This window comes from Copidosoma floridanum, unplaced genomic scaffold (assembly GCF_036245765.1).
Source record: "Copidosoma floridanum isolate Cflo_tuat_1 unplaced genomic scaffold, Cflo_Japanese_pri ptg000006l, whole genome shotgun sequence".
Classification (NCBI taxonomy): Eukaryota; Metazoa; Arthropoda; class Insecta; order Hymenoptera; family Encyrtidae; genus Copidosoma; species Copidosoma floridanum.
In genome coordinates, this window is record NW_028321883.1 from 16510466 (window position 1) to 16533622 (window position 23157).

General features: G+C 36.3%; 3 protein-coding genes across 5 annotated transcripts; 2 read left to right on the plus strand and 1 right to left on the minus strand.

The window, feature by feature from the left end:
- Positions 1-396: 396 nt before the first annotated feature.
- LOC106645639 (general transcription factor 3C polypeptide 2-like) lies at positions 397-5944 on the minus strand. Its single transcript, XM_089598402.1, has 21 exons — positions 5926-5944; positions 5418-5847; positions 5008-5191; positions 4791-4910; positions 4578-4724; positions 4323-4501; positions 4086-4167; positions 3859-4008; positions 3539-3767; positions 3351-3444; positions 3047-3246; positions 2782-2977; positions 2420-2686; positions 2193-2315; positions 1977-2119; positions 1720-1906; positions 1540-1627; positions 1333-1467; positions 1062-1241; positions 872-982; positions 397-798 (listed from the first exon to the last, which is right to left on the minus strand). Exons 3-21 carry the CDS (start codon positions 5122-5124, stop codon positions 628-630), a joined length of 2919 nt encoding a protein of 972 aa, XP_089454528.1. The 5' UTR covers positions 5125-5191; positions 5418-5847; positions 5926-5944; the 3' UTR covers positions 397-627.
- Positions 5945-9482: 3538 nt separating this feature from the next.
- Positions 9483-14116, plus strand: LOC106645640 (uncharacterized). The gene is made up of 4 exons (XM_023391436.2): positions 9483-11916; positions 12008-12362; positions 12700-13070; positions 13455-14116. The coding sequence occupies exons 1-4, from the start codon at positions 9498-9500 to the stop codon at positions 14066-14068; spliced, it is 3759 nt and encodes a 1252-aa protein (XP_023247204.2). The 5' UTR covers positions 9483-9497; the 3' UTR covers positions 14069-14116.
- Positions 14117-19709: 5593 nt separating this feature from the next.
- Positions 19710-22147, plus strand: LOC106645646 (ferritin heavy chain). Of its 3 annotated transcripts, none has more exons than XM_014361546.2 (5): positions 19710-19788; positions 19862-19965; positions 20869-20990; positions 21059-21352; positions 21640-22147. In XM_014361546.2, the coding sequence occupies exons 1-5, from the start codon at positions 19781-19783 to the stop codon at positions 21793-21795; spliced, it is 684 nt and encodes a 227-aa protein (XP_014217032.2). In that variant the 5' UTR covers positions 19710-19780; the 3' UTR covers positions 21796-22147. The 3 variants fall into 3 exon arrangements, with proteins under 3 accessions (XP_014217032.2, XP_014217030.2, XP_014217033.2); XM_014361547.2 differs by having other exon boundaries at positions 19715-19759; XM_014361544.2 differs by having other exon boundaries at positions 19710-19965.
- Positions 22148-23157: the final 1010 nt, after the last annotated feature.

A 23157-nucleotide genomic window follows, 5' to 3' on the forward strand; every position in this document is an offset into this window, starting at 1 on the left:
TCGTATACGTGTATACCTATACGCGTTCTGTCGGTGGAGCAAACAAGCGCCGCGCGTGTACGTATATGCAAAGATAATATTGTGGGATGCGAAATGAATGCGCGCGGGGAGAGAAAAGTCAGAGAGAGCACGGGAGTTCGTTTACACAGGGCGAGTATCGGCTCGGGCCGGTGAATTGAATCACGCTTCGATCAATTAGAGACGAGTGTGTGTCTGTGGTATGTAAATGCGAGCTGTGTTTGGCTTTTTTCTCATGTGCAGGGGTCAATGGGTTGCAGGTGTGCGCGTATTTGCTTTATCAAGAGAGACAGAGAGAGTCGGGGTGGAGGGTGTACCGGTGGTTGTGAATCTAAGGTTTCGGTGTTTTACATGATAGAATTTGTGATCTGTAAATATTTTATTCTTTTTTGTCCTCACTTGGACACTCTGCTGCCCTTTTGGGTACATTACAATGACAGCTTAGGTTTCGAATCAAAATTTGTTTTAGCTGTGAGATCTGCTACTCTACCGACTTAACTACAATACTCTTTGATTGGTTCACGTCTCGAACTTTGGTAAATCTCAGATAAAAAAAAAATAAAGTGTTTACAAAAATAAAAACCCGTGCTTTCGGGATGATAATATGCTTTAGTTGTGGAATACTTCAGATGAATTTGTTTGCTTGATGATGTGCCTCTCCAACAGTTCGTTGCACTTGTTTTTCGGATCCAAACTCGGAAAAGGGATACATCGTACGAATCCGTTTTGATAGGCTATCGCGAGCCATTGGAAATTTCGAGCGTTGGGATTCCAGGCAACCTAAACATTACATCGATTTTGTTAGCGAAACTTGTTAAACAAGCAAATTTTCACGTATTTATTCTCAACTCACTCGATTGACCGCTGCGAATGGGTACTGTTCCGCAGGAACTTGGTCCATCATTGCGCAGGTGAACGTTTTCTTTGAACTCTTGTCAAGTTCTGTTGTCCACACATCTTGAGACTAAAACCATAAATGTACGTTGCAATGTACTTTTGAAATAGTGTTCGTTTCATAGAAAAAATTAAATATTGGTACTTACACCCACTTTGTCACGAAACGTCAATCCAAAGCGTTTTTCTGATTCAACGTACGTAGATGGCATGTAAGTGTATATTTTATTTTTAGTTTTTGAATTTGTTGTTTCATCTCCGTTCACCTGTTGTTGGCCACTAGACTGCTCGTTTTCTTGAAAATCGACAACGTCTATTGACGAAAAAATCTGAATGATCGACAAAAATCATCTTTTTATTATTTATTACGAACACGAGCCCCTGTTTACAGAGGAGAAAGCAATATGATTTTTTTCGTACACTCGTATGACGTTTTTGGTGCAAGATTTTTCTCATATTTTCGAGGTTTATCAATTGATGGGGAAACATTGCCACGACTTCACCGGCAAGAGTGCCACTTGCAACACTGTTTCCAAAGTTATTAGCCGAGATTGACTGCATGAATTAAATTTTTATTTTAAATATTTCTAATATGATCATGGATTTGAAGATTAACATTATACATACGTAACTTGTACTATTCATTGGAAGCACGTCGTAATATTTATAGGTGTAATCTCTGATAGGCAGACAATACACAAAATTACGGTTTAGTCTGAAAATAAATATTATGAACATTGAAATGAAAGTATTAGCCCAAAAACACCACTATTGTAATAGTGCTATCAAGTTTTTATAAATTATTACTTAAGTGCATCATCCCCAGTAATGAAAGCACAAAACCAGTTATCCAGCCATGATCCATCAGTTATAAAACTTTTTTTAATATAATTTTTGGGATTGGATACGTCTTCCAAGTCCCAAAATTTGTAGCATCTATCCATACCCGCAGTTGCTAAAAATCGCTTGTCTCCCACAGGAATGAGGTATACCACTGTAGAACAAGTTGTTTTTTAATTTTTTTAATCAAGATTTTTTTATGCAATCAATTTTTTAATACTCACTTGTTACCACCTGCTGGTGAGCAAAAAAGTGCCTAAAAGGCATGAGAAAAGTTATATCATCCTTTTCAAATTTGGATAACGGTGATTTTAATGATAGATCCCACAGACCCACATACCCATTAGAAAAACCACCAGCTATAATGCTTAGATATATCAAACATATTATAACATTTTACACTTTGAATACTGCATTGATCATTGGAATAAAGTTCTTACTTGTGTCCTTTTTCTTTAGTCCAAGATATCTTTGTAACATGCCAAGTTTGCTTATTATCGATATACATTTGTCTATGCACAACTAATACCAACACAGGTTTTGTATCGTAAAGTGGATACCTACTAAAAATTTGCACATATTAACCAATTTTTTCCTATTAATTTCAATACACTACTTGTCATATTTCAATGAATTTAAAAACAGTGATTCTCACATCTGTACTCACTTATTTTCAGTATTTTGAACATCATTCGGATCCTTTGTATTGGATTTTACCAGATGTTTAGGAAATACAAGTGAATATATTCTGACACAGCCATCAGAACAAGCTGCAGCTAATAAACCCATTCTTTTTGGCCCATTAGCTACAGAACGTTCAGAGAGTAAACTCGCAAGTTCATAACATCCCGATGGACACCATTCTAGGCACCAAATTGTTCCGCCTTCGTGTACAATGGCATATGCCAATTCTGGATTCCTCAAGTTTTTACTTCTGTAATTTTGAAAGTCATAGTCGAAATCATGGGGACATTGCTGGACTACTCTATCCCTACATGGATACATTATTAATGAAAAATAGAACATTACCTTAGATTTTTCACGTCCCAAATTTGTATGATGTTTTTTCCAGAGTAAGTCTGTTTAATCAAGTATTCTTTGTCCATAGATAAGTGAGTACTAATGGCTAAAAACTCAGATACATCTTCTTGGAGCCCCAACAGAGTGGGAATTGGTAACCATGATATTGCCCAAACAGGACCTCCAGTGAAAAACGTTGGGATACCTATAGAATGTTCATATACCATGGACTATTATATAAATTTTTTGTCCAGTCTTTCTTGGATAGTGTTACCTTGAATGCACTGCCCTTCAAATCTTGTCCATGTCCTCCATTCAGTTTCCACTACAGTTTGATTATCAACTTTTGAACTTTTGGTAAGCATTGAATGTTCAAGTTTTGGTATATATTCATACGCTTCTGTTGCATCCAATGATCTAAAAAGATTAGGAGAATATTCTTCAAACAAATCAAGTGCGTAATTTTCTTGTTCACTGTACAAAGAAAATTAAGTTATTAGTAATTATTTACACGTATTTCACGCATAAATTAATCATTTGCCAGTGAAAATAAACATAATTTGTGATGAAATACGTACAAATCTAATGTAGATTGAAATGAATTGAGAACTATGTGATTTTCCTCATTTTGACTAACATTAGGTGATGACTGTAATTCAAACATTTTCTTTGCTGCAATTTATTATATTATATAAGAAATTTGAGAGAACAAATTATTTATTAAATTAATGCTTAAGTAATAGGACTTTCAAAAATATTAACTCACAAAATTGAGTGTCATCTTGCGAGGTAAATGTGTCCCATGATTTATTTTTCCTGTACTTAGTTTTATATTCAGATTTTACTTTGGTCGCAGTAGATTTAATGGATTTTGACTCTATTGGCATTGTTGGTTTTTTAGGTTTTCTGTTAATGTCTTTATGATTTTCAAAAGCGTGTTTCCAAATATCCATGTCAGATGCTGGTTTACCTTCGCAGACATTGCATGTGGAACTCTATAGTATAATATGATTAATTTTATCACAGTTATAATGGAAAGTAGACTTGACAAGGAAGTATGTTATCATTTTTATGGGATGTAAATACCGTTTCGGCTATTGAAGTACGCGAGCATTTCTTGTCGCGTTTACTTTGAATTTCATCTAAATCTTGTTTATGTTTTTTCGAAATTACACTATGAGCCTTTTGGGTTGGTTTTGTTAGTTTGGTTAATTTGGTATTGTTTGGTAATTTTTTCTGCATAAAAATACTCATTTAAAAAAATTTTTTTGGTAAATTTAAAGCTAATCAATTTTACTTTGTTACAGACAAACCTGTTCAATAGCTTTAGAACTCGTTTTAGATCTTTTTTTTGGTGGTTCATTGTCAGTACTCTCAAGAATCGATGTTGTTGCTCTGAAAATATAAGAAAAAAGACATCTTACTTTAAATTATATGACTTAAAGAAATTTTGATCGCTAATGTTTTCGTATTGTAATACTCATAATTTAACGTTTTAAAGATTTGCCTAAGACTAGAGGTAAAAAAAATACAAGTCTTTCGAGTCATACATCTCAGTATTTTTCCTTTTCAGTCCAGATCTCGTCTTGTACTTCTCAAGCAATGGACTCTTCTTTTTCTGAACTCTTTTACATTGTGGTGGTAGTGATGGTGGTGGAGGTAATGGTAGTGATGACGGTGGTGGTTGTTGCACTTTTTTGATAGCTACAGTTTTTAATGTCTTGGTTTCCTAAGAAATAATCAAAAACATATAGAATTTCATTATAAGATTGAGTTACAATTAGTGTCACAAATGAAGCCCATACGTTCTTGTTTCCACAATTTTTAACATGAGATAAGTATTTTTTGACACTTAATATCAGTGATTCACACAATTCACAGGATAAATTTCCTTTCCTTTGTTTAATGGCACTACGAAGGGTTTCTTTGAGAAGTTCTTGGTTGCTAAAGTCCTGCAGTAAAATCACGCATTAGAAAACAAATTTGGGACAGCACGTTCAGTTAAGAGCAAAAATTACCGGTTTCTTGGACTTGTAAATCCAAGCCAAGTTGTTGTGCTTCATCAAATTGTGATGCGGCCATTCGAGCCTCGTTATTCTGGCTTTGCATACTCCACATTGTGCTTTTCTTTGTTTTACCTGTTTATATTGTATATATTATAAAAAATATGTTGGATGTACAAAAAAATTTCATGCAAAAGTACCCAACGTAACGGAAGTATAAAATGTTGCTTACTTTGCGAATCTGGATACTTGGCGTTGTGCAATGAGGCTGATAGTCGACTTTGGGAGTGTTTACTTTTGGAGTTTTATATTCGGAAACTTTTTTAGCCTTGGATTTACGGGGGGCCATGATGAATTTGCGTATAGTAACTTACAAATCGAATGCGAATCGAGGCTCACTCATATTACAGGGATCACTAATGTAAACAGTATTAAAATAAACAGAAAATAAAGTCATATTATGGGAAAAGTCACACACCATCTAAAATCCCATCTACCTTTTGCTTGACTCAGAGAAAAATAATTGTACTTATTACCGATGTATACGTATATATTATTTCGTTACAACAATTAAAAAGCTCGTGCTCATGCATGCACGATTTTTGGTATTGAGTGTAGGTATAATTACTTTTAAGTGCCTACCATAAATTTTAGTGATATAATTACTTGCGCACAATCTTTCGTAGTGTAGAGAAGCCAGTGATTGTTATGATTTACTTATTCATCAGTCAGTTAGTAAGATTTTAGTTACCTGCACATGTGCGAACTTGCTTGGGGTCTTGCAGCTTTGAGTGATAAATTTGCGGGTTTTACCACTTTTTTCAGTTGTCCTATTTGTTCCGCTCGCTTCTACTGCTTTCAGATACACATCCAAGATACGCAGTGTTACACACATTATCGTGTGCGAATAAGTATGTTACAATAAATAAAAAATACAATTTTTACGGAAAATAAACAAAAATCCTTGGTGTACATATCCTTGTTGTTTGCTGAACATATCGATAAATCATAAACAAGGAACTGAAGGAGTGCGAACGTGCGATGAGAGTGGAACGATTGAAATTGAACCGACCTGAGAAAGGACATAAATTCGCCATGTACTCACTAAAATTGGTAACTTTTTCGTCATCGCAACTGTAGGTATATGTACTTCAACCGCAACGCAACGTAAAACACAACGTAAACCATACAGATGAGTCCACTCTTCCGCTGTACTCTCTACGTACGTTAATTGCTAAATTACATTGCAGTCGAGTGGATCCAGTAGGTCAGGCCCCAGAAATAAGGAACAAGGAATTATGTGGATATATACATATATATTTTTTTTCTTCAATTTACAATCAGCGCCACCTAGTGGGTGATTATTCTTGAGACTTGAGATTTTGAGACACGTCACTCGTCACTCACTCGTCACACCATGGTGGGTGTAATCCGCAATCGCCGCCAGCAGTTACATATGTACGACGTGACAACGTTGCGTGGTTGGGGGCGCTACTGTCGATTTACTGGTGATGTGATCCGCAATCTCACCAGCAGTAAAGCAGACGACGTCGGTCTACTAGCTCTTTTTCGTGACTATAGTCTATAGACAGTGCTCTCAGATGTGACTGGCAAACTTGCGGGAAATTCAAATTGGCTATATGGAGCAAGACGCAAAACCCCAGATAACTCGACAATATTTCATACACCATAACTTGATAAATTAATCCTAAGCTATTTAACCCAATAACCCAACGCGCCTAAAAACAGTATCACAAGCTTTACTAATTAATAAAATACAATAAACAATAACGCAAGCGCCAATCCCCACACAACCCGGGGCGCTTACTGGTCACTTTAATTATTAAGAAAATTAATAAAGTAGAGCAAGCGCCAATCCCCACACAACCCGGGGCGCTTACTGGCCGCTTTGTTTTTTAATATAATAAATAAAATAACACAAGCGCCAATCACCACACAACCCGGGGCGCTTACTGGCCGCTTTGTTTTTTAATATAATAAATAAAATAACACAAGCGCCAATCACCACACAACCCGGAGCACTTACTGGCCACTTTGTTTTTTAATATGATAAATAAAATAACACAAGCGCCTATCACCACACAACCCGGGGCGCTTACTGGTTGCATTATTTGTTTGAAGAAAGCATAAAATAATAAAACAACTCAAGCGCAAGTAGAAAGTGCTTATTATAGTTTGGTGATGGGCATTCGTGTTATTACTTTTTAAATTTTATTAATTTTCAAAATCATCATCTAGCGCTCCGGAATGTGTGGTGATTGGCACTTGCGTTAATTATTATTTTAAGTAATAAACAGAGTGGCCAGTAAGCGGCCCGGGTTGTGTGGTGATTGGCGCTTGTGTTATTTTATTTATTCAATTAATAAACAAAGCGGCCAGTAAGCGCCCCGGGTTGTGTGGTGATTGTTGCTTTTGTTATTTTATTTATTATATTAAAAAACAAAGTGGCCAGTAAGCGCCCCGGGTTGTGTGGTGATTGGCGCTTGTGTTATTTTATTTATTCAATTAATAAACAAAGCGGCCAGTAAGCGCCCCGGGTTGTGTGGTGATTGTTGCTTTTGTTATTTTATTTATCATTTTAATTAACAAAGTGACCAGTAAGTGCCCCGGATCGTGTGGGGATTGGCTTTTGTGTTATTTTTTTACTTATTTTATTAATAATTAAAGCGACCAGAAAGCGCCCCAGGTTGTGTGGGGATTGGCGCTTGCTCTACTTTATTAAATTTGTTAATAATTAAAGTGACCAGTAAGCGCCCTTGGTTATGTGGGGATTGGCGCTTGCTCTACTTTATTAATTTTGTTAATAATTAAAGTTACCAGTAAGCGCCCTTGGTTATGTGGGGATTGGCGCTTGCTCTACTTTATTAATTTTGTTAATAATTAAAGTTACCAGTAAGCGCCCTTGGTTATGTGGGGATTGGCGCTTGCTCTACTTTATTAATTTTGTTAATAATTAAAGTTACCAGTAAGCGCCCCGGGTTGTGTGGTGATTGTTGCTTTTGTTATTTAATTTATCATTTTAATTAACAAAGTGACCAGTAAGTGCCCCGGGTCGTGTGGGGATTGGCTTTTGTGTTATTTTTTTACTTATTTTATTAATAATTAAAGCGACCAGAAAGCGCCCCAGGTTGTGTGGGGATTGGCGCTTGCTCTACTTTATTAACTTTGTTAATAATTAAAGTGACCAGTAAGCGCCCTTGGTTATGTGGGGATTGGCGCTTGCTCTACTTTATTAATTTTGTTAATAATTAAAGTTACCAGTAAGCGCCCCGGGTTGTGTGGGGATTGGCGCTTGCTCTACTTTATTAATTTTGTTAATAATTAAAGTAACCAGTAAGCGCCCCGGGTTGTGTGGGGATTGGCGCTTACTCTACTTTGATAATTTTGTTAATAATTAAAGTGACTAGTAAGCGCCCTGGGTTGTGTGGGGATTGGCGCTTGTGTTATTTTATTTATTATATTAATTAACAAAGTTACCAGAAAGTGCCTCGGGTTGTGTGGGGAATCGCGCTTGTGTTATTTTATTTATTATATTAATTAACAAAGTTACCAGAAAGTGCCCCGGGTTGTGTGGGGATTGGCGCTTGTGTTATTTTTTTATTTATATTAATTAACAATGTGACCAGAAAGCGCCCCGGGTTGTGTGGGGATTAAGGCTTGTGTTATGTTACTTATTTTATCAATAATTAAAGCGACCAGAAAGTGCCCTGGGTTTTGTGGGGATTGGCGCTTGCTCTACTTTATTAATTTTGTTAATAATTAAAGTGACCAGTAAGCGCCTCGGGTTGTTTGGTGATTGGCGCTTGTGTTATTTTTTTTTTATATTAGTTAACAAAGTAACCAGAAAGCGCCCCGGGTTGTGTGGGGATTGGCGCTTGCTCTACTTTATTAATTTTCTTAATAATTATAGTGACCAGTAAGCGCCCCGGGTTGTGTGGGGATTGGCGCTTGCGTTATTGTTTAATTTATTTTATTAATTATTAATGCTCGTGATACTGCGTATGGGCGCGTTGGGTTATTGGGTTAAATAGCTTAGGATTAATTTATCAAGTTATGGTGTATGGAATGTTGTCGAGTTATCTGAGGTTTTGCGTCTTGCTCCATATAGCCAATTTGAATTTCCCCCCAAGTTCGGTAGCCACTTTTGGGAGAGCGCTGTGTGAGACGCCACAGATATATACATATTTATTTATGTATCAGACAAGTAAAAATAAAAATTGCTTTCATACACACACATGTTCTCTTATAGGCACGCAATCTGCGAACTTCACTTTACGTGGACTATGGGTGTAATCCGCAATCGCCGCCAGCAGTTATACATATATGTACGACGTGACAACGTTGCCGACGTTGCGTGGTTGGGGGCGCTACATATATGTAAACAAAGCAAAGCAGACGCTAGAATGTCGGAAAATGTCACGAAAAAGAGCAAGTAGACCGACGTCGTCTGCTTTACTGCTGGTGAGATTGCGGATCACATCACCAGTAAATCGACAGTAGCGCCCCCAACCACGCAACGTTGTCACGTCGTACATATGTATAACTGCTGGCGGCGATTGCGGATTACACCCATACTTCATTTGAAAAAGTAACGTTTTTCTTTAAAATTCCTAACCTTATATCCACGTAATTACGTGGATTTGGTGCGAATAGACACAGCGATTTGTTAAAACTGCACACCCATTTATTGTGTTTTTTAGAATGTCTTCGTCAAGCGGTGAAATGGACACTAACTACATAAAGCTAGCTCAGTTGATCGAAAAATTATCTTACGACGACCACTACAATGAGATCAAGATGATATTGGATAGTGGCTACAACATAAATTATGCAGTAACATGTGATAGTCAAGTTATTAGGTATCGTCGTGAGTGCCTGGGACACACGGCATTACACTTTTGCGCTCAAAACATCTTAAACAAAAATACAGAAGTCCTCGAAAGAGTCTGTCACTTACTGTTGAGTCGTGGTGCTGATTTCACCATCAAAAATCACCATGGCTCCACTGCGCTACACTTAGCTTATGATAATTGGAAAATAAGTACAGGACATGGAATTGACTATTCATTGAATAAAAATCATCAAATCAATCAATTGTTGTCTGCTCATGAAAGATTTGGCAATCCAGTTAATCCTCACTGTAAAAATGGGATCTCTCACCTTCATTTAGCATGTATGTTCAACAATTGGGAAGTTGTTAAGTTTTTCTTGGATTTTGGGGTTCCTGTGGACCAAGCTATCGGTACCAACTCGAACAAGTTCTCTGGATACACGTGTTTGCACTTTGCAATGCAAAGTGGAGACCGAAACATGGCTCTACTGCTTTTAGACCATGGTGCCGATGTAACGTGCTTGAATGCCGCGAAAAAGAGTCCCCTGCATCTAATCATTGAGAAACAAATCAAAGATACCTCGTTTCCGGAATCAAATGAGCTCAACGAAGAAATTTTCGATAATGAAGAAATATTGGATCTACTGAGGACGCCTGAAGCAGATGATCTGAATCCAAGAGATTGTTATGGTTTGTCATCATTTCATGTGTACTGCACAAGAAACATGAGTTTTCAGTTCGATGAGTGGGAAAGATTCCTTGATAGTGGAGTCGATGTCAATGCATCTCTGAATTTCGATTCGCCATTTTTTCCAGGATACACACCACTACATTTCGCAGCTCGCTGTAATTTCAAAACATTTGTGCTGCTTTTGGAAAGTGGTGCAAATCTCCTGGCAAAGGATGCAAATAATGTGACTCCGCTTGACTTGTGCCTCAAAATGTACACGCCAGTAGACATAAGTAATATCTTGAAAACTCAAAATTCCCTTAATTCCATTAAACTTAATAGCGGTGCTCTGTTGGTTGACGTTATTTGTGAGTTTCAAACGTCTGAAAAATTACACAGTTATTTAAAAAGCCACGATGTTAATTCCCGTATTCCACTCGATTCACCCTTATGGGCTAACTTTACACTATTACACTTAGCTGTCATTCTTTCTCGAGATGATGCGTCCAGTATTATAGTGTGTCAAAGGCATGGAGGTGATTTGTCGATCCAAGATGCAAATGAAATGACGATACTTCACTTAGCTTTCCACTTGAAAAAGAAAAAAAGTGTCCAAGAAATTCTCTATGGATGTGCTAACATTCTTACTAATCCTATTGACAACCAAGGCCTGAGTCATTTACATATAGCTTGTGTACATACCAATAAGAAACTAGTTACTCATTTATTAAACAATGGGGCAGATCCCAATATCCCAATACAGAAAAATCTTCCATTGGTCTACGGCTTTTTCAACAGAAGAGTCTCTTTGGAAATTGGATCCAGGCCTCTTCACATCGCAATTGCTGTTGAATCTGATAAGTTAGTTCAGTTACTTTTACAGCACGGTGCTGATCCTCACCTAACTGATATCAATGGAATGACTTGGATGCACCTGGCGTTCGTCAACTGGCGTTTTTACCAATTTAAACCATCACTCTGGCTCTCTCCAAAGATTTTTAAAGCCAACCCTGTCGCTCCAAATGGACTGTCTCACTTCCACATAGCTTGTCAGGATGGTAATTTAGCAGCAGTCGAAGCCCTCCTGCCACTCGTCACAAATATTAACGAACCCATCAGCAAAAAACCAAAAAAGTATGATACAGTTGAATTTGTATATGGAAGCTGTACTCCATTGCATTTAGCAGTTAAAGCTAAATCATTAAAAATAGTCGATTTGCTTTTAAAAAATGGGGCCGACGTAAGGGCAAAAGACGCCTTTGGTATGAACTCACTTCACAAAGCGTTGCACTGCAATTCCGAAGAAGAGATAATTAAGCTTCTCGATTTGGAATTGGTGGACAAAGAGCAGTGGCGTGACGACGACTCGGGACTGACACGTCTACATGTCGCTTGTTTCTTGAGGGATTTGTCAACCATTGAAACATTGCTGGTTGCTGGGGAGGACGTTAACAGTCGGATAAAGGAAGATTTTTCATTATGGCCGGGTGAAACTCCTTTAGGCATGTTATTTTACAACGATGGAATTCATTTGTGTGAGCGAGAAATTGTTGAATTGTTACTAAAATACATCCTTAGAGACATGGAAAATACAGTTTCAAACAGTGAACACCTGCATGGTATGTTTTATTAAATTTAAATATTTTAAGTTGCCAATGTTTATTGTTGTGGTGATACAAAATATTAATTTCATTCGAATTTTATTTATAGATGAAGCCAAACGCCAAAAACTGTTATCCTACAAATTCACTGCAGATTCAAGAGGGCGAACGCCCCTTCACGTCAGCTGCATGATAAATAATTTTGATATGGCTGAAAAATTCTTAAAATTGGGCATCGATCATACTGCTACCAATGATTACTTTTGCCCTGAAGATTTTGTTAGTAGTTATGATGAGGGTTTCTCTGCACTACATTATGCGATACGGTTTGGAAAGAGTGATGGTCGTTTGGCCGAATTACTAATAAAATATGGAGCAAAAGTTAACAGTGAAGATCTGTTTGGTATTACCCCCATACAGTTAGCTGTCAGAGAAGATCCTGAAATTATGGAATCTATTTTCCAGTACGTACTTTTTTTTTTAATTACTACTTTAAAATCAACTTTTAAGTAAAAATCAGACATTTTGTGGTGGCTTAAAAAAAAATTAGCATAGAAATTCATTGAAAACTATGGGTGCGTTCGATTTAGCGCCGAGCGCGCTCGTACCATATTGTACTTGTACTTGTATACCGTACCAGAGTCGGTTCGCAGTCCGCATTGTTATGAGCGCTCGGTGCTGAATCGAAAGGCAACCTATTCATTGGTATCTCATTAGAACAATTTTTTTTTTATGCCTATGAGTGTGTGACAACTTTATCTTGAGTAATTTGTGTTCAAATTGTATTTTCTTGTTTGTTAGGATAATTGAAGTGGACATTGAAACTGAAAACACATTTGGGAAAACAGTTATTGACTGTTTTATTCAATTTCGCAACCAAAGAAGCCATCAGTTCCTAAATTTTTTTAGACGTTCATCAGGAATCAGAAACATTAGTGTCGCTGGTAAAATGCGCCTTGTCTCCAAACTGGTACATACGTTTTCTGGAGATTACTTAAAATCGCTATTAGAGTGTATTCCCAATCTATCTGATGTGAACGAACAAGGACGAAATGTTATTCATAATATCGTTTTACTTTCCTCTGATGAGATTACGAACTTTACTGACTTCTGTAGAAATATTGAGTTGCTAGAAAAAATGGGTTGTGATATTGATCACCAGGACTATCAAGGTAATTGAGTTACATATTTCCATACATTTTTAAAGCACTATCAATTTTACACGTATTGTAATCAAATTTTTATAAACAAAGTGAGGAAAAAAATCAATTTAAAGAGTCATTTTAACCTACAGTTTAATTAAATTATTATTATTAACTAACTATTATTCGATTAAAATAAAAAAGATTAATTTTTGCCATCTAGTTTAACTTACATTTATAAAACTTTTCCTTTATAGTTTTGACTGGCATCGTTTAATTACTAAATCTTTTTTCTAAAAATTAAGAATTATTAAAATTGTTGATTAATTATTACTAAAGGTGCACACAGTTGGTGCAAATACAAAATAAAATTTAAAAATACAAAGCGAATTGATTTTCATTTATTTTCGACAGGGAGAACACCTCTTCATTATGCAGTGATTTCAAGTAAGATTATCACAACGAAGGTTCTTCTATCAATTGGCTCTGACATTAACATTACAAATGTCGATGGAGAAACTCCGTTTTGTTGCACAATATACGACGATATACTGAACGAAATAAACGATCATGTGAGAAAACTCATGTACATGGGTATACATGTGTGTCGTGAAAATGAAGTCCGCGTTTACAACAGTCCAGACAGGAGGATGATTAATGAAAATGATATACACAGGATGCTTTTAACAGATGTCACCAGTTCATTTTGCATACTCGATGTTCTCTCGGAGAGAATGGGGAAGACATTTCCGGCAATGCCGGGACCTCAACGCTGTGTCATCCTCAAGTTAATGGAATCCAAAAAAATGTCCCAAGCTTTTCCAGATTGGCTGTCAGTGATTAAATTTCAACGCAGAAAGTTCTTGAAGAACAAAAAAATATTCAAATTGGCCATAATTTCACTGCGACGTCTTTTGGATCCAAGATTACCCGAACACTGTGTCAAATCTATTATGATGTACTTGAATGATGAAGATTGGCGGAATTTAACTCTCATAAAAAATGAAAGTAATGTAGGAGATACGTAAAAAAAGTGTTGATAGTAAAAAAGTATAAAATACGTAAAGATAAAAACATTTTTAATTTTAACCATGTAAATACGTTTTTTTAATAACAATTTAATTTTCATATTTTTTTATTCACTATTGTCTTAATAATGTAGCATGTATATTTTTTAACTTTTTAACTGATTTACATTTTTAGAAACTCAATAAAATAATACTATTTAACCAGTTGAGCAACATTTTTCTTCCCCTGAATTTTACCACACGTTTTTAGTATTAAAATGTATTTTTAAAAAAATTGTGCTGACTCAGTAATTGGCGTGTTAGTTACTCATAAATTACTGGTAAATGCACTCGGATTATTTCAAAGTTTTTTATTGAGAAAGGTATCCTCAACACAACAGGATCAAGTACAAGGTGCCTTACAGAGTGAGAAAGGATTAAAGTTGCTGGATATACTTTCTTTCAGATAACACACTATGTTGGAACTTGGTATTACCAATGATTATTGGTGAGCTGATGCTGAATGTGTCAATTAGAATGATCGCAGTCTTAGTAAAATAAATTTGATAGACAATTGCTTTTTAGTTAAGAAAACGATTTTTCAATATTCATCGCATGATAAATGTATTCATGGTAGCAAATGGTAAACGTTTATTTTTGTATTTGCATTAAGTACAGTTCAAACGCATGGTTTGTTAGCAGAAACTTTGAGGTACTATTAAGTTGCGCAAGTGTTCTGTATTCAGTTCGAACACTGCATTCATTGTGGAACGAAGGATTGCGGTACCGAACCGTACCGAACGATAATAGCCGCGAACGCGCTCCTCAAAATCACGTAATATAGTTGTAATTTCTCGTATCCCCGTTGGGGCTATCAATAACAATATTATGAATATTCTGTCACTAAAAAATATACGTGTAATGACTATATGTGTGATTATATACTAATTGATGAAAAAATAAAGGAAAAAACCTCAATATTAAAGAAAACTTTTATTTTAAATTGTTTCAGGAACGTTTAAAACCACAGTTGAAAAAATTTTTTTTCAGCATCCACAAAATCCATTCGCATCGCAGACATTCGATTTTTCGGGGGGAAACGTGTAAGCCCAGGCCTAGACGACTCCATACTTTATTCAGCTACTTTGCGGTTCCTCGTGATATATATACTGCCTGTAGTGTCAGCCCTGTTACGCTCTCGGTTGTTTACCCGCACGGGATTTAGGCCGGCTTTGCTCACAAGTAGTGTTCTCTCCATAATCCCGTTAAAATGTTTGCCCAACAAACGGGAGAGCGCGCGCCTCAAAATACATAGTAGTGTATCATACTCCACGTACGTATATACGTATGTTTGCTCAGCTTAGTCAAACATTGGCCATTGGCGGCTCGGTGCGCGCGCGTCTTTTCGTGTACGGGGATCCCCCGAAAAATGTACACGAGACCGGCGGGATGGAAGGGAAGAAAAGGTTCTTTTTTTCTTTCTTTCGTAAGTATAAGTATAAGTAAGTAGGGAGTAGGGTACATGCTGCGCCGGTAACAGCAGCTAAAGTGGCGCGCGAACCGGGCGATCTCTCTCCGGATTCGTGGTGATTTATGTATACGTATATTTCATTGTGCTGTGCGCAGCTCTGGGACGGACTGCTATAGGTGATGATCTTCGCTTTTAAAGGACCCGAGATTGTGAAGTTTCGGAGAAAAAAAAATTTGTTTCGAGAGGAGTATTTAAACAGCTACCAAATTTTGATTGATTAATAATAAATCGGGGTTTGATTGTGATTAAATTTCGGTCTGTGTATTAACTGGCATTATATGTATATTACATTATTGATAGTTTTTTTGGTATTTTTTAATTGTTAATTTTGTAGTATTTTTTTAATTGTTCAACTTTTTTTTTATTTCACGGCATCAATATTATTATTTCTCTTGAGTGATTGTATTAGTTAAGGATCTATAAATTTTTTTTTTTTTTTTCTTTTTGACGAATCTTTATTACAATTTCAACGTTGTTGAAGAAAAAAAACTGCAGACTTTTTCTTGCTATATTTAATGTTTAGAAAGTTAGATAAAAGATAGGATGTTATACTTTTATCCCGAAAAAAGACTAGGTATACTCCCAATAAAACAAAAAAAAAATTTGATATTAACAAAAAGTTTGTGCATAAAAAACCAAACAATTAAGATGTATATGGTCCCAAAAAATTACCACCCGCTCGAATTGGTGCATGTGTATACAGTAAAAATACATTTTCGTAGCAATCGTAAAAACAGTCAATTTTGTGACAAGAATATCACAAGGGTATTACTTATAAATTACATTACATACACCCCGTAATATATGGCTTTGGCGAAAAAAAAGTCGAATTTCGTGAAAGAACCCCGTCCACCTAACTGTTTCGATTGTATGGCACGAAAAATCTGTCGACGGGCTTTCATTGGGGGTATTAATTTACTAAGGGATGGGTAAATAAAGAGGATTCCAAATCAAAGTGTACAAATGGCTTTGTGTTTGGTTTTGTCGGGGAAAAAAGTGATGGGGAAAGAGGAATAGGAAAAAAAGGGCAGAACGAGATATTGCCGCTTTTGACGTTTAAAGGCTTAGTAATTGCCAAATAATGCGTTCTACTATACGAAACTTAACGCTTTGTTGTGTACATAAACGTCTTTTCACGTTGGTCGAACTCAAATGTATTCCCTTGACTTTGAATTCGTATTTTGGGATGCAGAAATCACATTTTTCACGGCTCGGGGACAAAAAGGCAATAATTTATTTGTTAATGTAATTTTTATATATGGTTCTGCTACATGTTATATTATTTAAAATTTTCCCAATTATTCACTAAATTTAATAGACAAACGCCTCGGCGCAGCCGTGATCTATAAGTTTTGAGCAAAATAATATAAACAAATTAAATTTTATTTTGTAAGATGTAGGTTTTTCCAATGTTACCTCGAGATAAACTTTAACTTCTACGACGTTTACAATACAGCCTTTAAATTATTTATTTTATTTATCAAAGTTATCTTTTGTCAAAGGGTTTATGAAATTTAATAAAAGTGATTTGGAAGTAAATTTCATAATTATTATGAAGCAAAATTAATGAGAAATCATAAAAATGAATACTTCAACTTGTAGAATTAGATACTATGTTCCATGAAATTTTATGTTTTTCTATGAAATGTTATAACAATGTGACTTATTGTAAGAATCGAAATTATGAAATTTAAAATGCGAGTGGCTCTTGAATATATATCACTCAAATTTAAGAATGCATGTAACCGTGTTAATAAAAAAAGGAATTATCATTATTTTTACAACACTCGTAAAAATAGTATAAATATAATTTCAATGGACTTTTTTTGTGTTGTTCCCTAAAAACGATGAAAGAGGTAAAATGTAAGGCACGAGAAAACCCTACTTAATTAATCCTCCTCGACACCTCAAAGCTCCGAAAGTGGACCATCAAACGCGTTTAATTTTACGGCGTAAGTATATATACCCTAATATAGCAAAAACTGGAAAAAACGAGGAGAAAACTCGGTGCCAACGTAATATATACCGCGAGAATCAAGCAGTCAGTCCCACGTCGGACAAACAAAGCCCTCGCCTACGATTTTATCAATCAAACGTTAAACGGCCCAGGTTGCGCCCTCCGCTCCGAAATCCCTGCATCTGCAACAACGACGACAGGTAATGCGTCATAATAAAATTCTCGGGCTCATTCCATCTGTCTCCCTCTTTTTTTTTTCTTCTTCTTCCTCCTCTCTGGTCCTTTGCGCGCAACTAATTCACACGCGTTGCATTACACGGCGTTCGTATATGCACTGGTGCATGCGCCGTCCAGCAAACAAATGACTGATGACGTCGCACTTTGACAGAGCTGCGTGTTTTTTTCACAAAAATGGGGCTGGAAGCGCGGGGTGGCCGCAAAGTGGGCGGACCGCTCTTGCTTTTTTTTTTTCTCCTGCTTTTCCAGAAATAAGGCAAAAAGGGGACTTTGATGAGGAGTCAGGGGGATGCGTGCGTGCACCTTTTTTTTGGTGGTAAGTACAGTGGGACTCGATTTTTTTACCGCCACCGGAGCGGGGTTTCATTGTCGCTTGTTATTACCTTGCTAATGCGCCAGTCGGCTTATATTGCTCTGCTATGGGTGGTATGTCGCTGTAGTAGGGGGAACTCGGGGTTTTTTTTTTTTTATGTGATCATCGATTTTCCATTCGATCGGATTTGACTGCGAGAGGAGCGGGCCATGTAACAAATCGCACATGGTTATTTTTATTATGCTCTTATTGTTTTGGTTTCTATTTACCAAAAAAAAAAAAAAATCGGATAAAAAAGATGACTTATTTGGAAAAATCGATGTAGTACAAAGACTTTTCTTTTAGAATCTTCTTATATGTATATATATATAAAAAAAAAAAAGAAAAATTAGCGTATCCTTCCAAGTTTATCGAATTGGATTCCAGTAATATTAAGACACCGTAGAAAATTGTATTCTGCATTAGTTTGATGTTTTTGAATAATTTTTATTTTTTCACTTTGTTCAACGATGAATGAAAAAACGTGCGGTAAAACTCTTTGGTATATCGATGAATAGATTTTATTCGAGGTGCACCGTTGTTATTGTAAATCAGCCATGAATGCCATAGGTGTATATTTAAAACAACTCATCGTTTCACATATGATTATAAATGAAAATTAGAATTTCATTGCTCCTTTGTACACATATTATACACGTATGCACATATTATATGTACAGATATACACGGAGATTGGGAGCATATATATACTTCGTAAGGGGGAGAGGCACGTGACAGGGGCAGTGGACTAATGGCTAGCGATCTCGGAGCCGAATATGGATGAATATTCTTTTCGATTAATCAATCCATCAGAAACACAAGTTACAAGCAATTTCAATAATTTTTCACGTCCCGAGCGAGTACGTACATGTATACATACACGTCGCCCGTATATATTAATCGGTTTTTTACGAGTACACGCTGCACTGGTTATTTATTGCGTTGTTTCGCGATTGCGACAAAATTATAGTAGCCATTTGTTATCCCTTGCGAAAATCGCGAACTCGAGCGGTCGATCCATTTCGCAAGTGGATCCAAATTAGAAATCAATCCTTCATGAAAAGTCCCCGAGGATGTTAATTTTTAATAAAATTTTATAAACATCTAATGGGTGTGCCAGTTACAACTCGGGAAAAAAAGAGTATAGGTATACCTTCAATTTTTGAGTTTTCAATCGTGACGTCTACAACAGTTCAGTAAACTTGACTGCTACTTACGTAGCTGATGAAATTCCCGAAGAGTATCTCTCGATAATTGGATTCATCGCGTGGCTAAATAAATAATATACTATTAAAATTCAATGAGTTCAATCGCTTGTGGTAGCTGTGAAAATTTTTGAGTATTATCAGCCATACGTTATCATTTTACAGGAAGCACAAACGATAAAACTGACAATAGTTGACAATTGGAATAGTGACGTGATCTGTCCCAAGAAAATACGTTACTCATATTTATACTGCTACTTTATTCCGATTGGCCCGTGGGGCATTTGTCACGAAACACTATCTTCGATTACCTTTTCAGAGAATAGATTAACGGGGCGATGCCTAATCGGCTACAAGACAGTTTTCCGTGTGCCAGTACACGTACAAAGGTTGTCACTGCTTCGTTGCTCCACTATTGTACTCTGCGGTTGTCTGTTTTCCCATACTTTATATGCTATTGTAAGACATACGTCATTTACTTGATTTAATTTTCATTCAAGGGTCTTTTATTTTCTCTCGTTGTCTTGAATAGTTTACTATACCCGCACATTCCGCATACAATGAGGGGCTTGGGAATAATTTTCGTCATCGTTAGCCTCTTCCTCGGAATCAGCGGTGCCGATGATAACCTTAAATGTGAGTATACATGATACTTACAAGTGATTATACTATTAACTGATACCTCTTTCTCTATGATGTATTAGTAGGTGTGCATGTACTGGCGTTTTTCAATTGGTTCAACATTTTCTGAATTGTATAATTGAGTATTACCCTGCCACCAGAATCATTGACATTAATCACATTTAGGTATGCAATCATCTGACTTTTTTTTAGGAAGATTAACTTATTCATTTGCAGTCACTTTGTGGTTCATGACTCAAATTAACGAACACAGGGAGTTTAAATGCACTTAAATATACTTAAAAATTTCACGTTCGTTTGATGCATAGATAATTACTTTTTTAAATACTTTGTTGTACAATGTTAATGCATTAGGTAAAGAAAGTTTGAAAGGACAAGTATATTTAAGTATTAGAAAATAAATTTCCACGTATTGTAATACATAATTTTTGTTTTTTAACAAAAATACTGGACTTTTCTTTGCTAAACAAACAGAGGACAAAGATTTTCTACCAAAAACAATGGGTATACTTTTCGGGAAAAAAATATTACTCAAAGTGTTTAATTAAACATAAAATAATTAAGAATAATAATTAAACAATGCAATACTATGATTTTACACCTCATTTTTGTAAAAAATTTGACGAATAAAATTAGATACAATAAAAAACAATAAAAAGTTTGTTCAGTTTTTATTGCAAATTTACTGTCTGTTTACATTTACTGAATGTTTACGGAAAATAAATGCCCTACATAGCATTTAACTGTTCCTTGCCGATCAACAGTTAATTTCTGATAAGTCTATACTTTGTTTGCTCCATGCATGTAATTTTTCAGCTCCTATATATATGATAAAATAAATAATATAAATTTAAACAAAATAATGCCACCGATGGTAAAAAAAAAATCGTATTTCAGGTACCATAATGCCTGTCAACAACATCCCCGAAGATTGGAGAAAAATGGCCGATCCTTGCGTCGCAATCCTCAAAAAACAGGTGAAAAGTGAGCTCACCGTTGCTATGTCGTATCTGGCAATGGTAAGTGAAAAAATTTAATGTACCGGTGTACCTGTAATGGGCGGAAAAAATAATCGGCTTGCTTTGAGGGTGCCTATTTCTCCCGCGACACAGTAAACCGGCCAGGATTCAGCGAGTTCTTCCTGAAAAGTGCGAGCGAGGAGCGTGAGCATGGCATCAAAATAATGGAGTACCTCCTGATGCGTGGGCAGCTCACTAGCGACGTAACGGAGCTGCTGACCAGAGTGCCCCGAGTGGAGCGTCATACCTGGCACACCGGAGTCGAGGCCCTCACCGAAGCCCTGAAACTCGAGCAGGAAGTCACCGCGAGGATTCGGCGAATCATCGAGACCTGCGAATCGAAAGACTTCAACGATTATCACGTGAGGGGTTTACACATTTTTTTTTTTCGCTCCGAGCGAGGTTTGGGTTTCGCAATCAGGAGAGATACCTCACGGGGCAGATAAGCCGCGCTTTTGTCATTTCTTGTCCCAATGGCATCACTTTTGGGAAAAACTTTTGTAGTTGCAACTGTACGCTTTATCTTTACAAGGGAAAAATACTTTCAACAAGACTCGAATGTTCCATAGTCTCATTTAAAATTTAGCGTTACTTAAAAATGCAATTACAAGAAACATGTGTGATTATTCGGATATTTTTCATTTTACAGTTGGTGGACTATCTGACAGCGGAGTTCCTGACCGAGCAGTACGAAGGCCAACGAGACCTTGCGGGAAAGATTTCAACTCTCGGAAAAATGACTGAATCCCAAAAAGCGCTCGGAGAATTTTTGTTTGATAAGAAACTTCTCAACAATCAGCTTTAAAATTGCCTCGTTGCAATCGGTATCGATAATTTTTTTGGCCAATTATTTTCCAATTGTTGATTATTCTAGCTACTTAAAAAAAAAAAAAAATAAATTTTACAAATAGAAAGCGTAGTAAAGACTTAAATAATTATTATTGCTGCCCTTGTAATATACATTTTACATGTACACGTCAATTACATAAATTCTGTCATTAATCAAATTTTGGCACGGACGAAGCCATCTCGTTCAAATAATACCAATAATACTATCAAGACGATACTATTGTCCCTTTATTCATTTATTAAAATAGAAAAACATTATACACACAATTGAACCGAACTTATTTATTACATGATACATTTTTTCTATTAATTACAACCCGTACTACAAATAAAATTTAATATTAACAAAGAGATGGAAAACAAAAAGCTTTGCCAAAATGAAACTCTACTTCCAATACTCATTTTCCAGTTCACAAAGGGCGTAAAAAATAAACCCAAGAGTCCACAGCAGGTATACACAAGTGAAAGTCGTGCCAAAGGGAGGAAAAGTTACACGTCCAGCAGCAGTGGCGGCGTAAAAAAAAAAAAAAAAAAAAGACGATGAAAAGAGAAAAAAAGAACCACATAGACACAGAAAAATACATATATATGCAAGGGACACGATTCTTCTCCGTATACCGTGTATTATATGTACATATAGAGAAAATGCGTGCTGAGCCAACGAGAAAGAGGAGAGAAGAGAGCTGGTTCGTTCCGTTTGAGTCAGAGTATCGAGGTGTCAATAGCAGCTGCTATACATATATATATACATATATATAAAAGAGAGACTATATAGACCGTACAGTACCATTGGGGGGTACGTAAAGCCCTTTGGTTCTTCCCTTCCACCCCTTATCTCTGCGCTTGGCTAACGCTTACAAATGCACGGGGCATGAAGAGCCTACACCATACGGATTCGTGCCTAAACGTTAAATCCCTTTTTTTTTTTTTTTTTTTTTTTTTTTTTTTTCATGCTGTTGACTGGCCTATGACGTGTGTGTATGTAATCTTTACGCCAGCACGTGACTTTGTGATTGTAGGGTTGTAAGTGTATTCAGTGCTTTTGGATCGGAAATTTAGTTTGCAGCCAACTACCGATGTTTGCTTGCTAATCGCGCTCTTTTTGTTTGTTGGCCGATCCAATGTGAGGGTGTTGTATCATTTGTATATATAATATTAGGTATCTAGAAGTCGATAGGTCTTGAGAAATTTGTCAAGATTTCGTAAGACTCATTAGATTAGGGTTTAATATGATGGTGGGGTGTTGATGAGACGAAATTGGCGATGGTACTTTCATCGATTCGATTGTAATGAATTTATCGGAAAAATTTGTTTCATC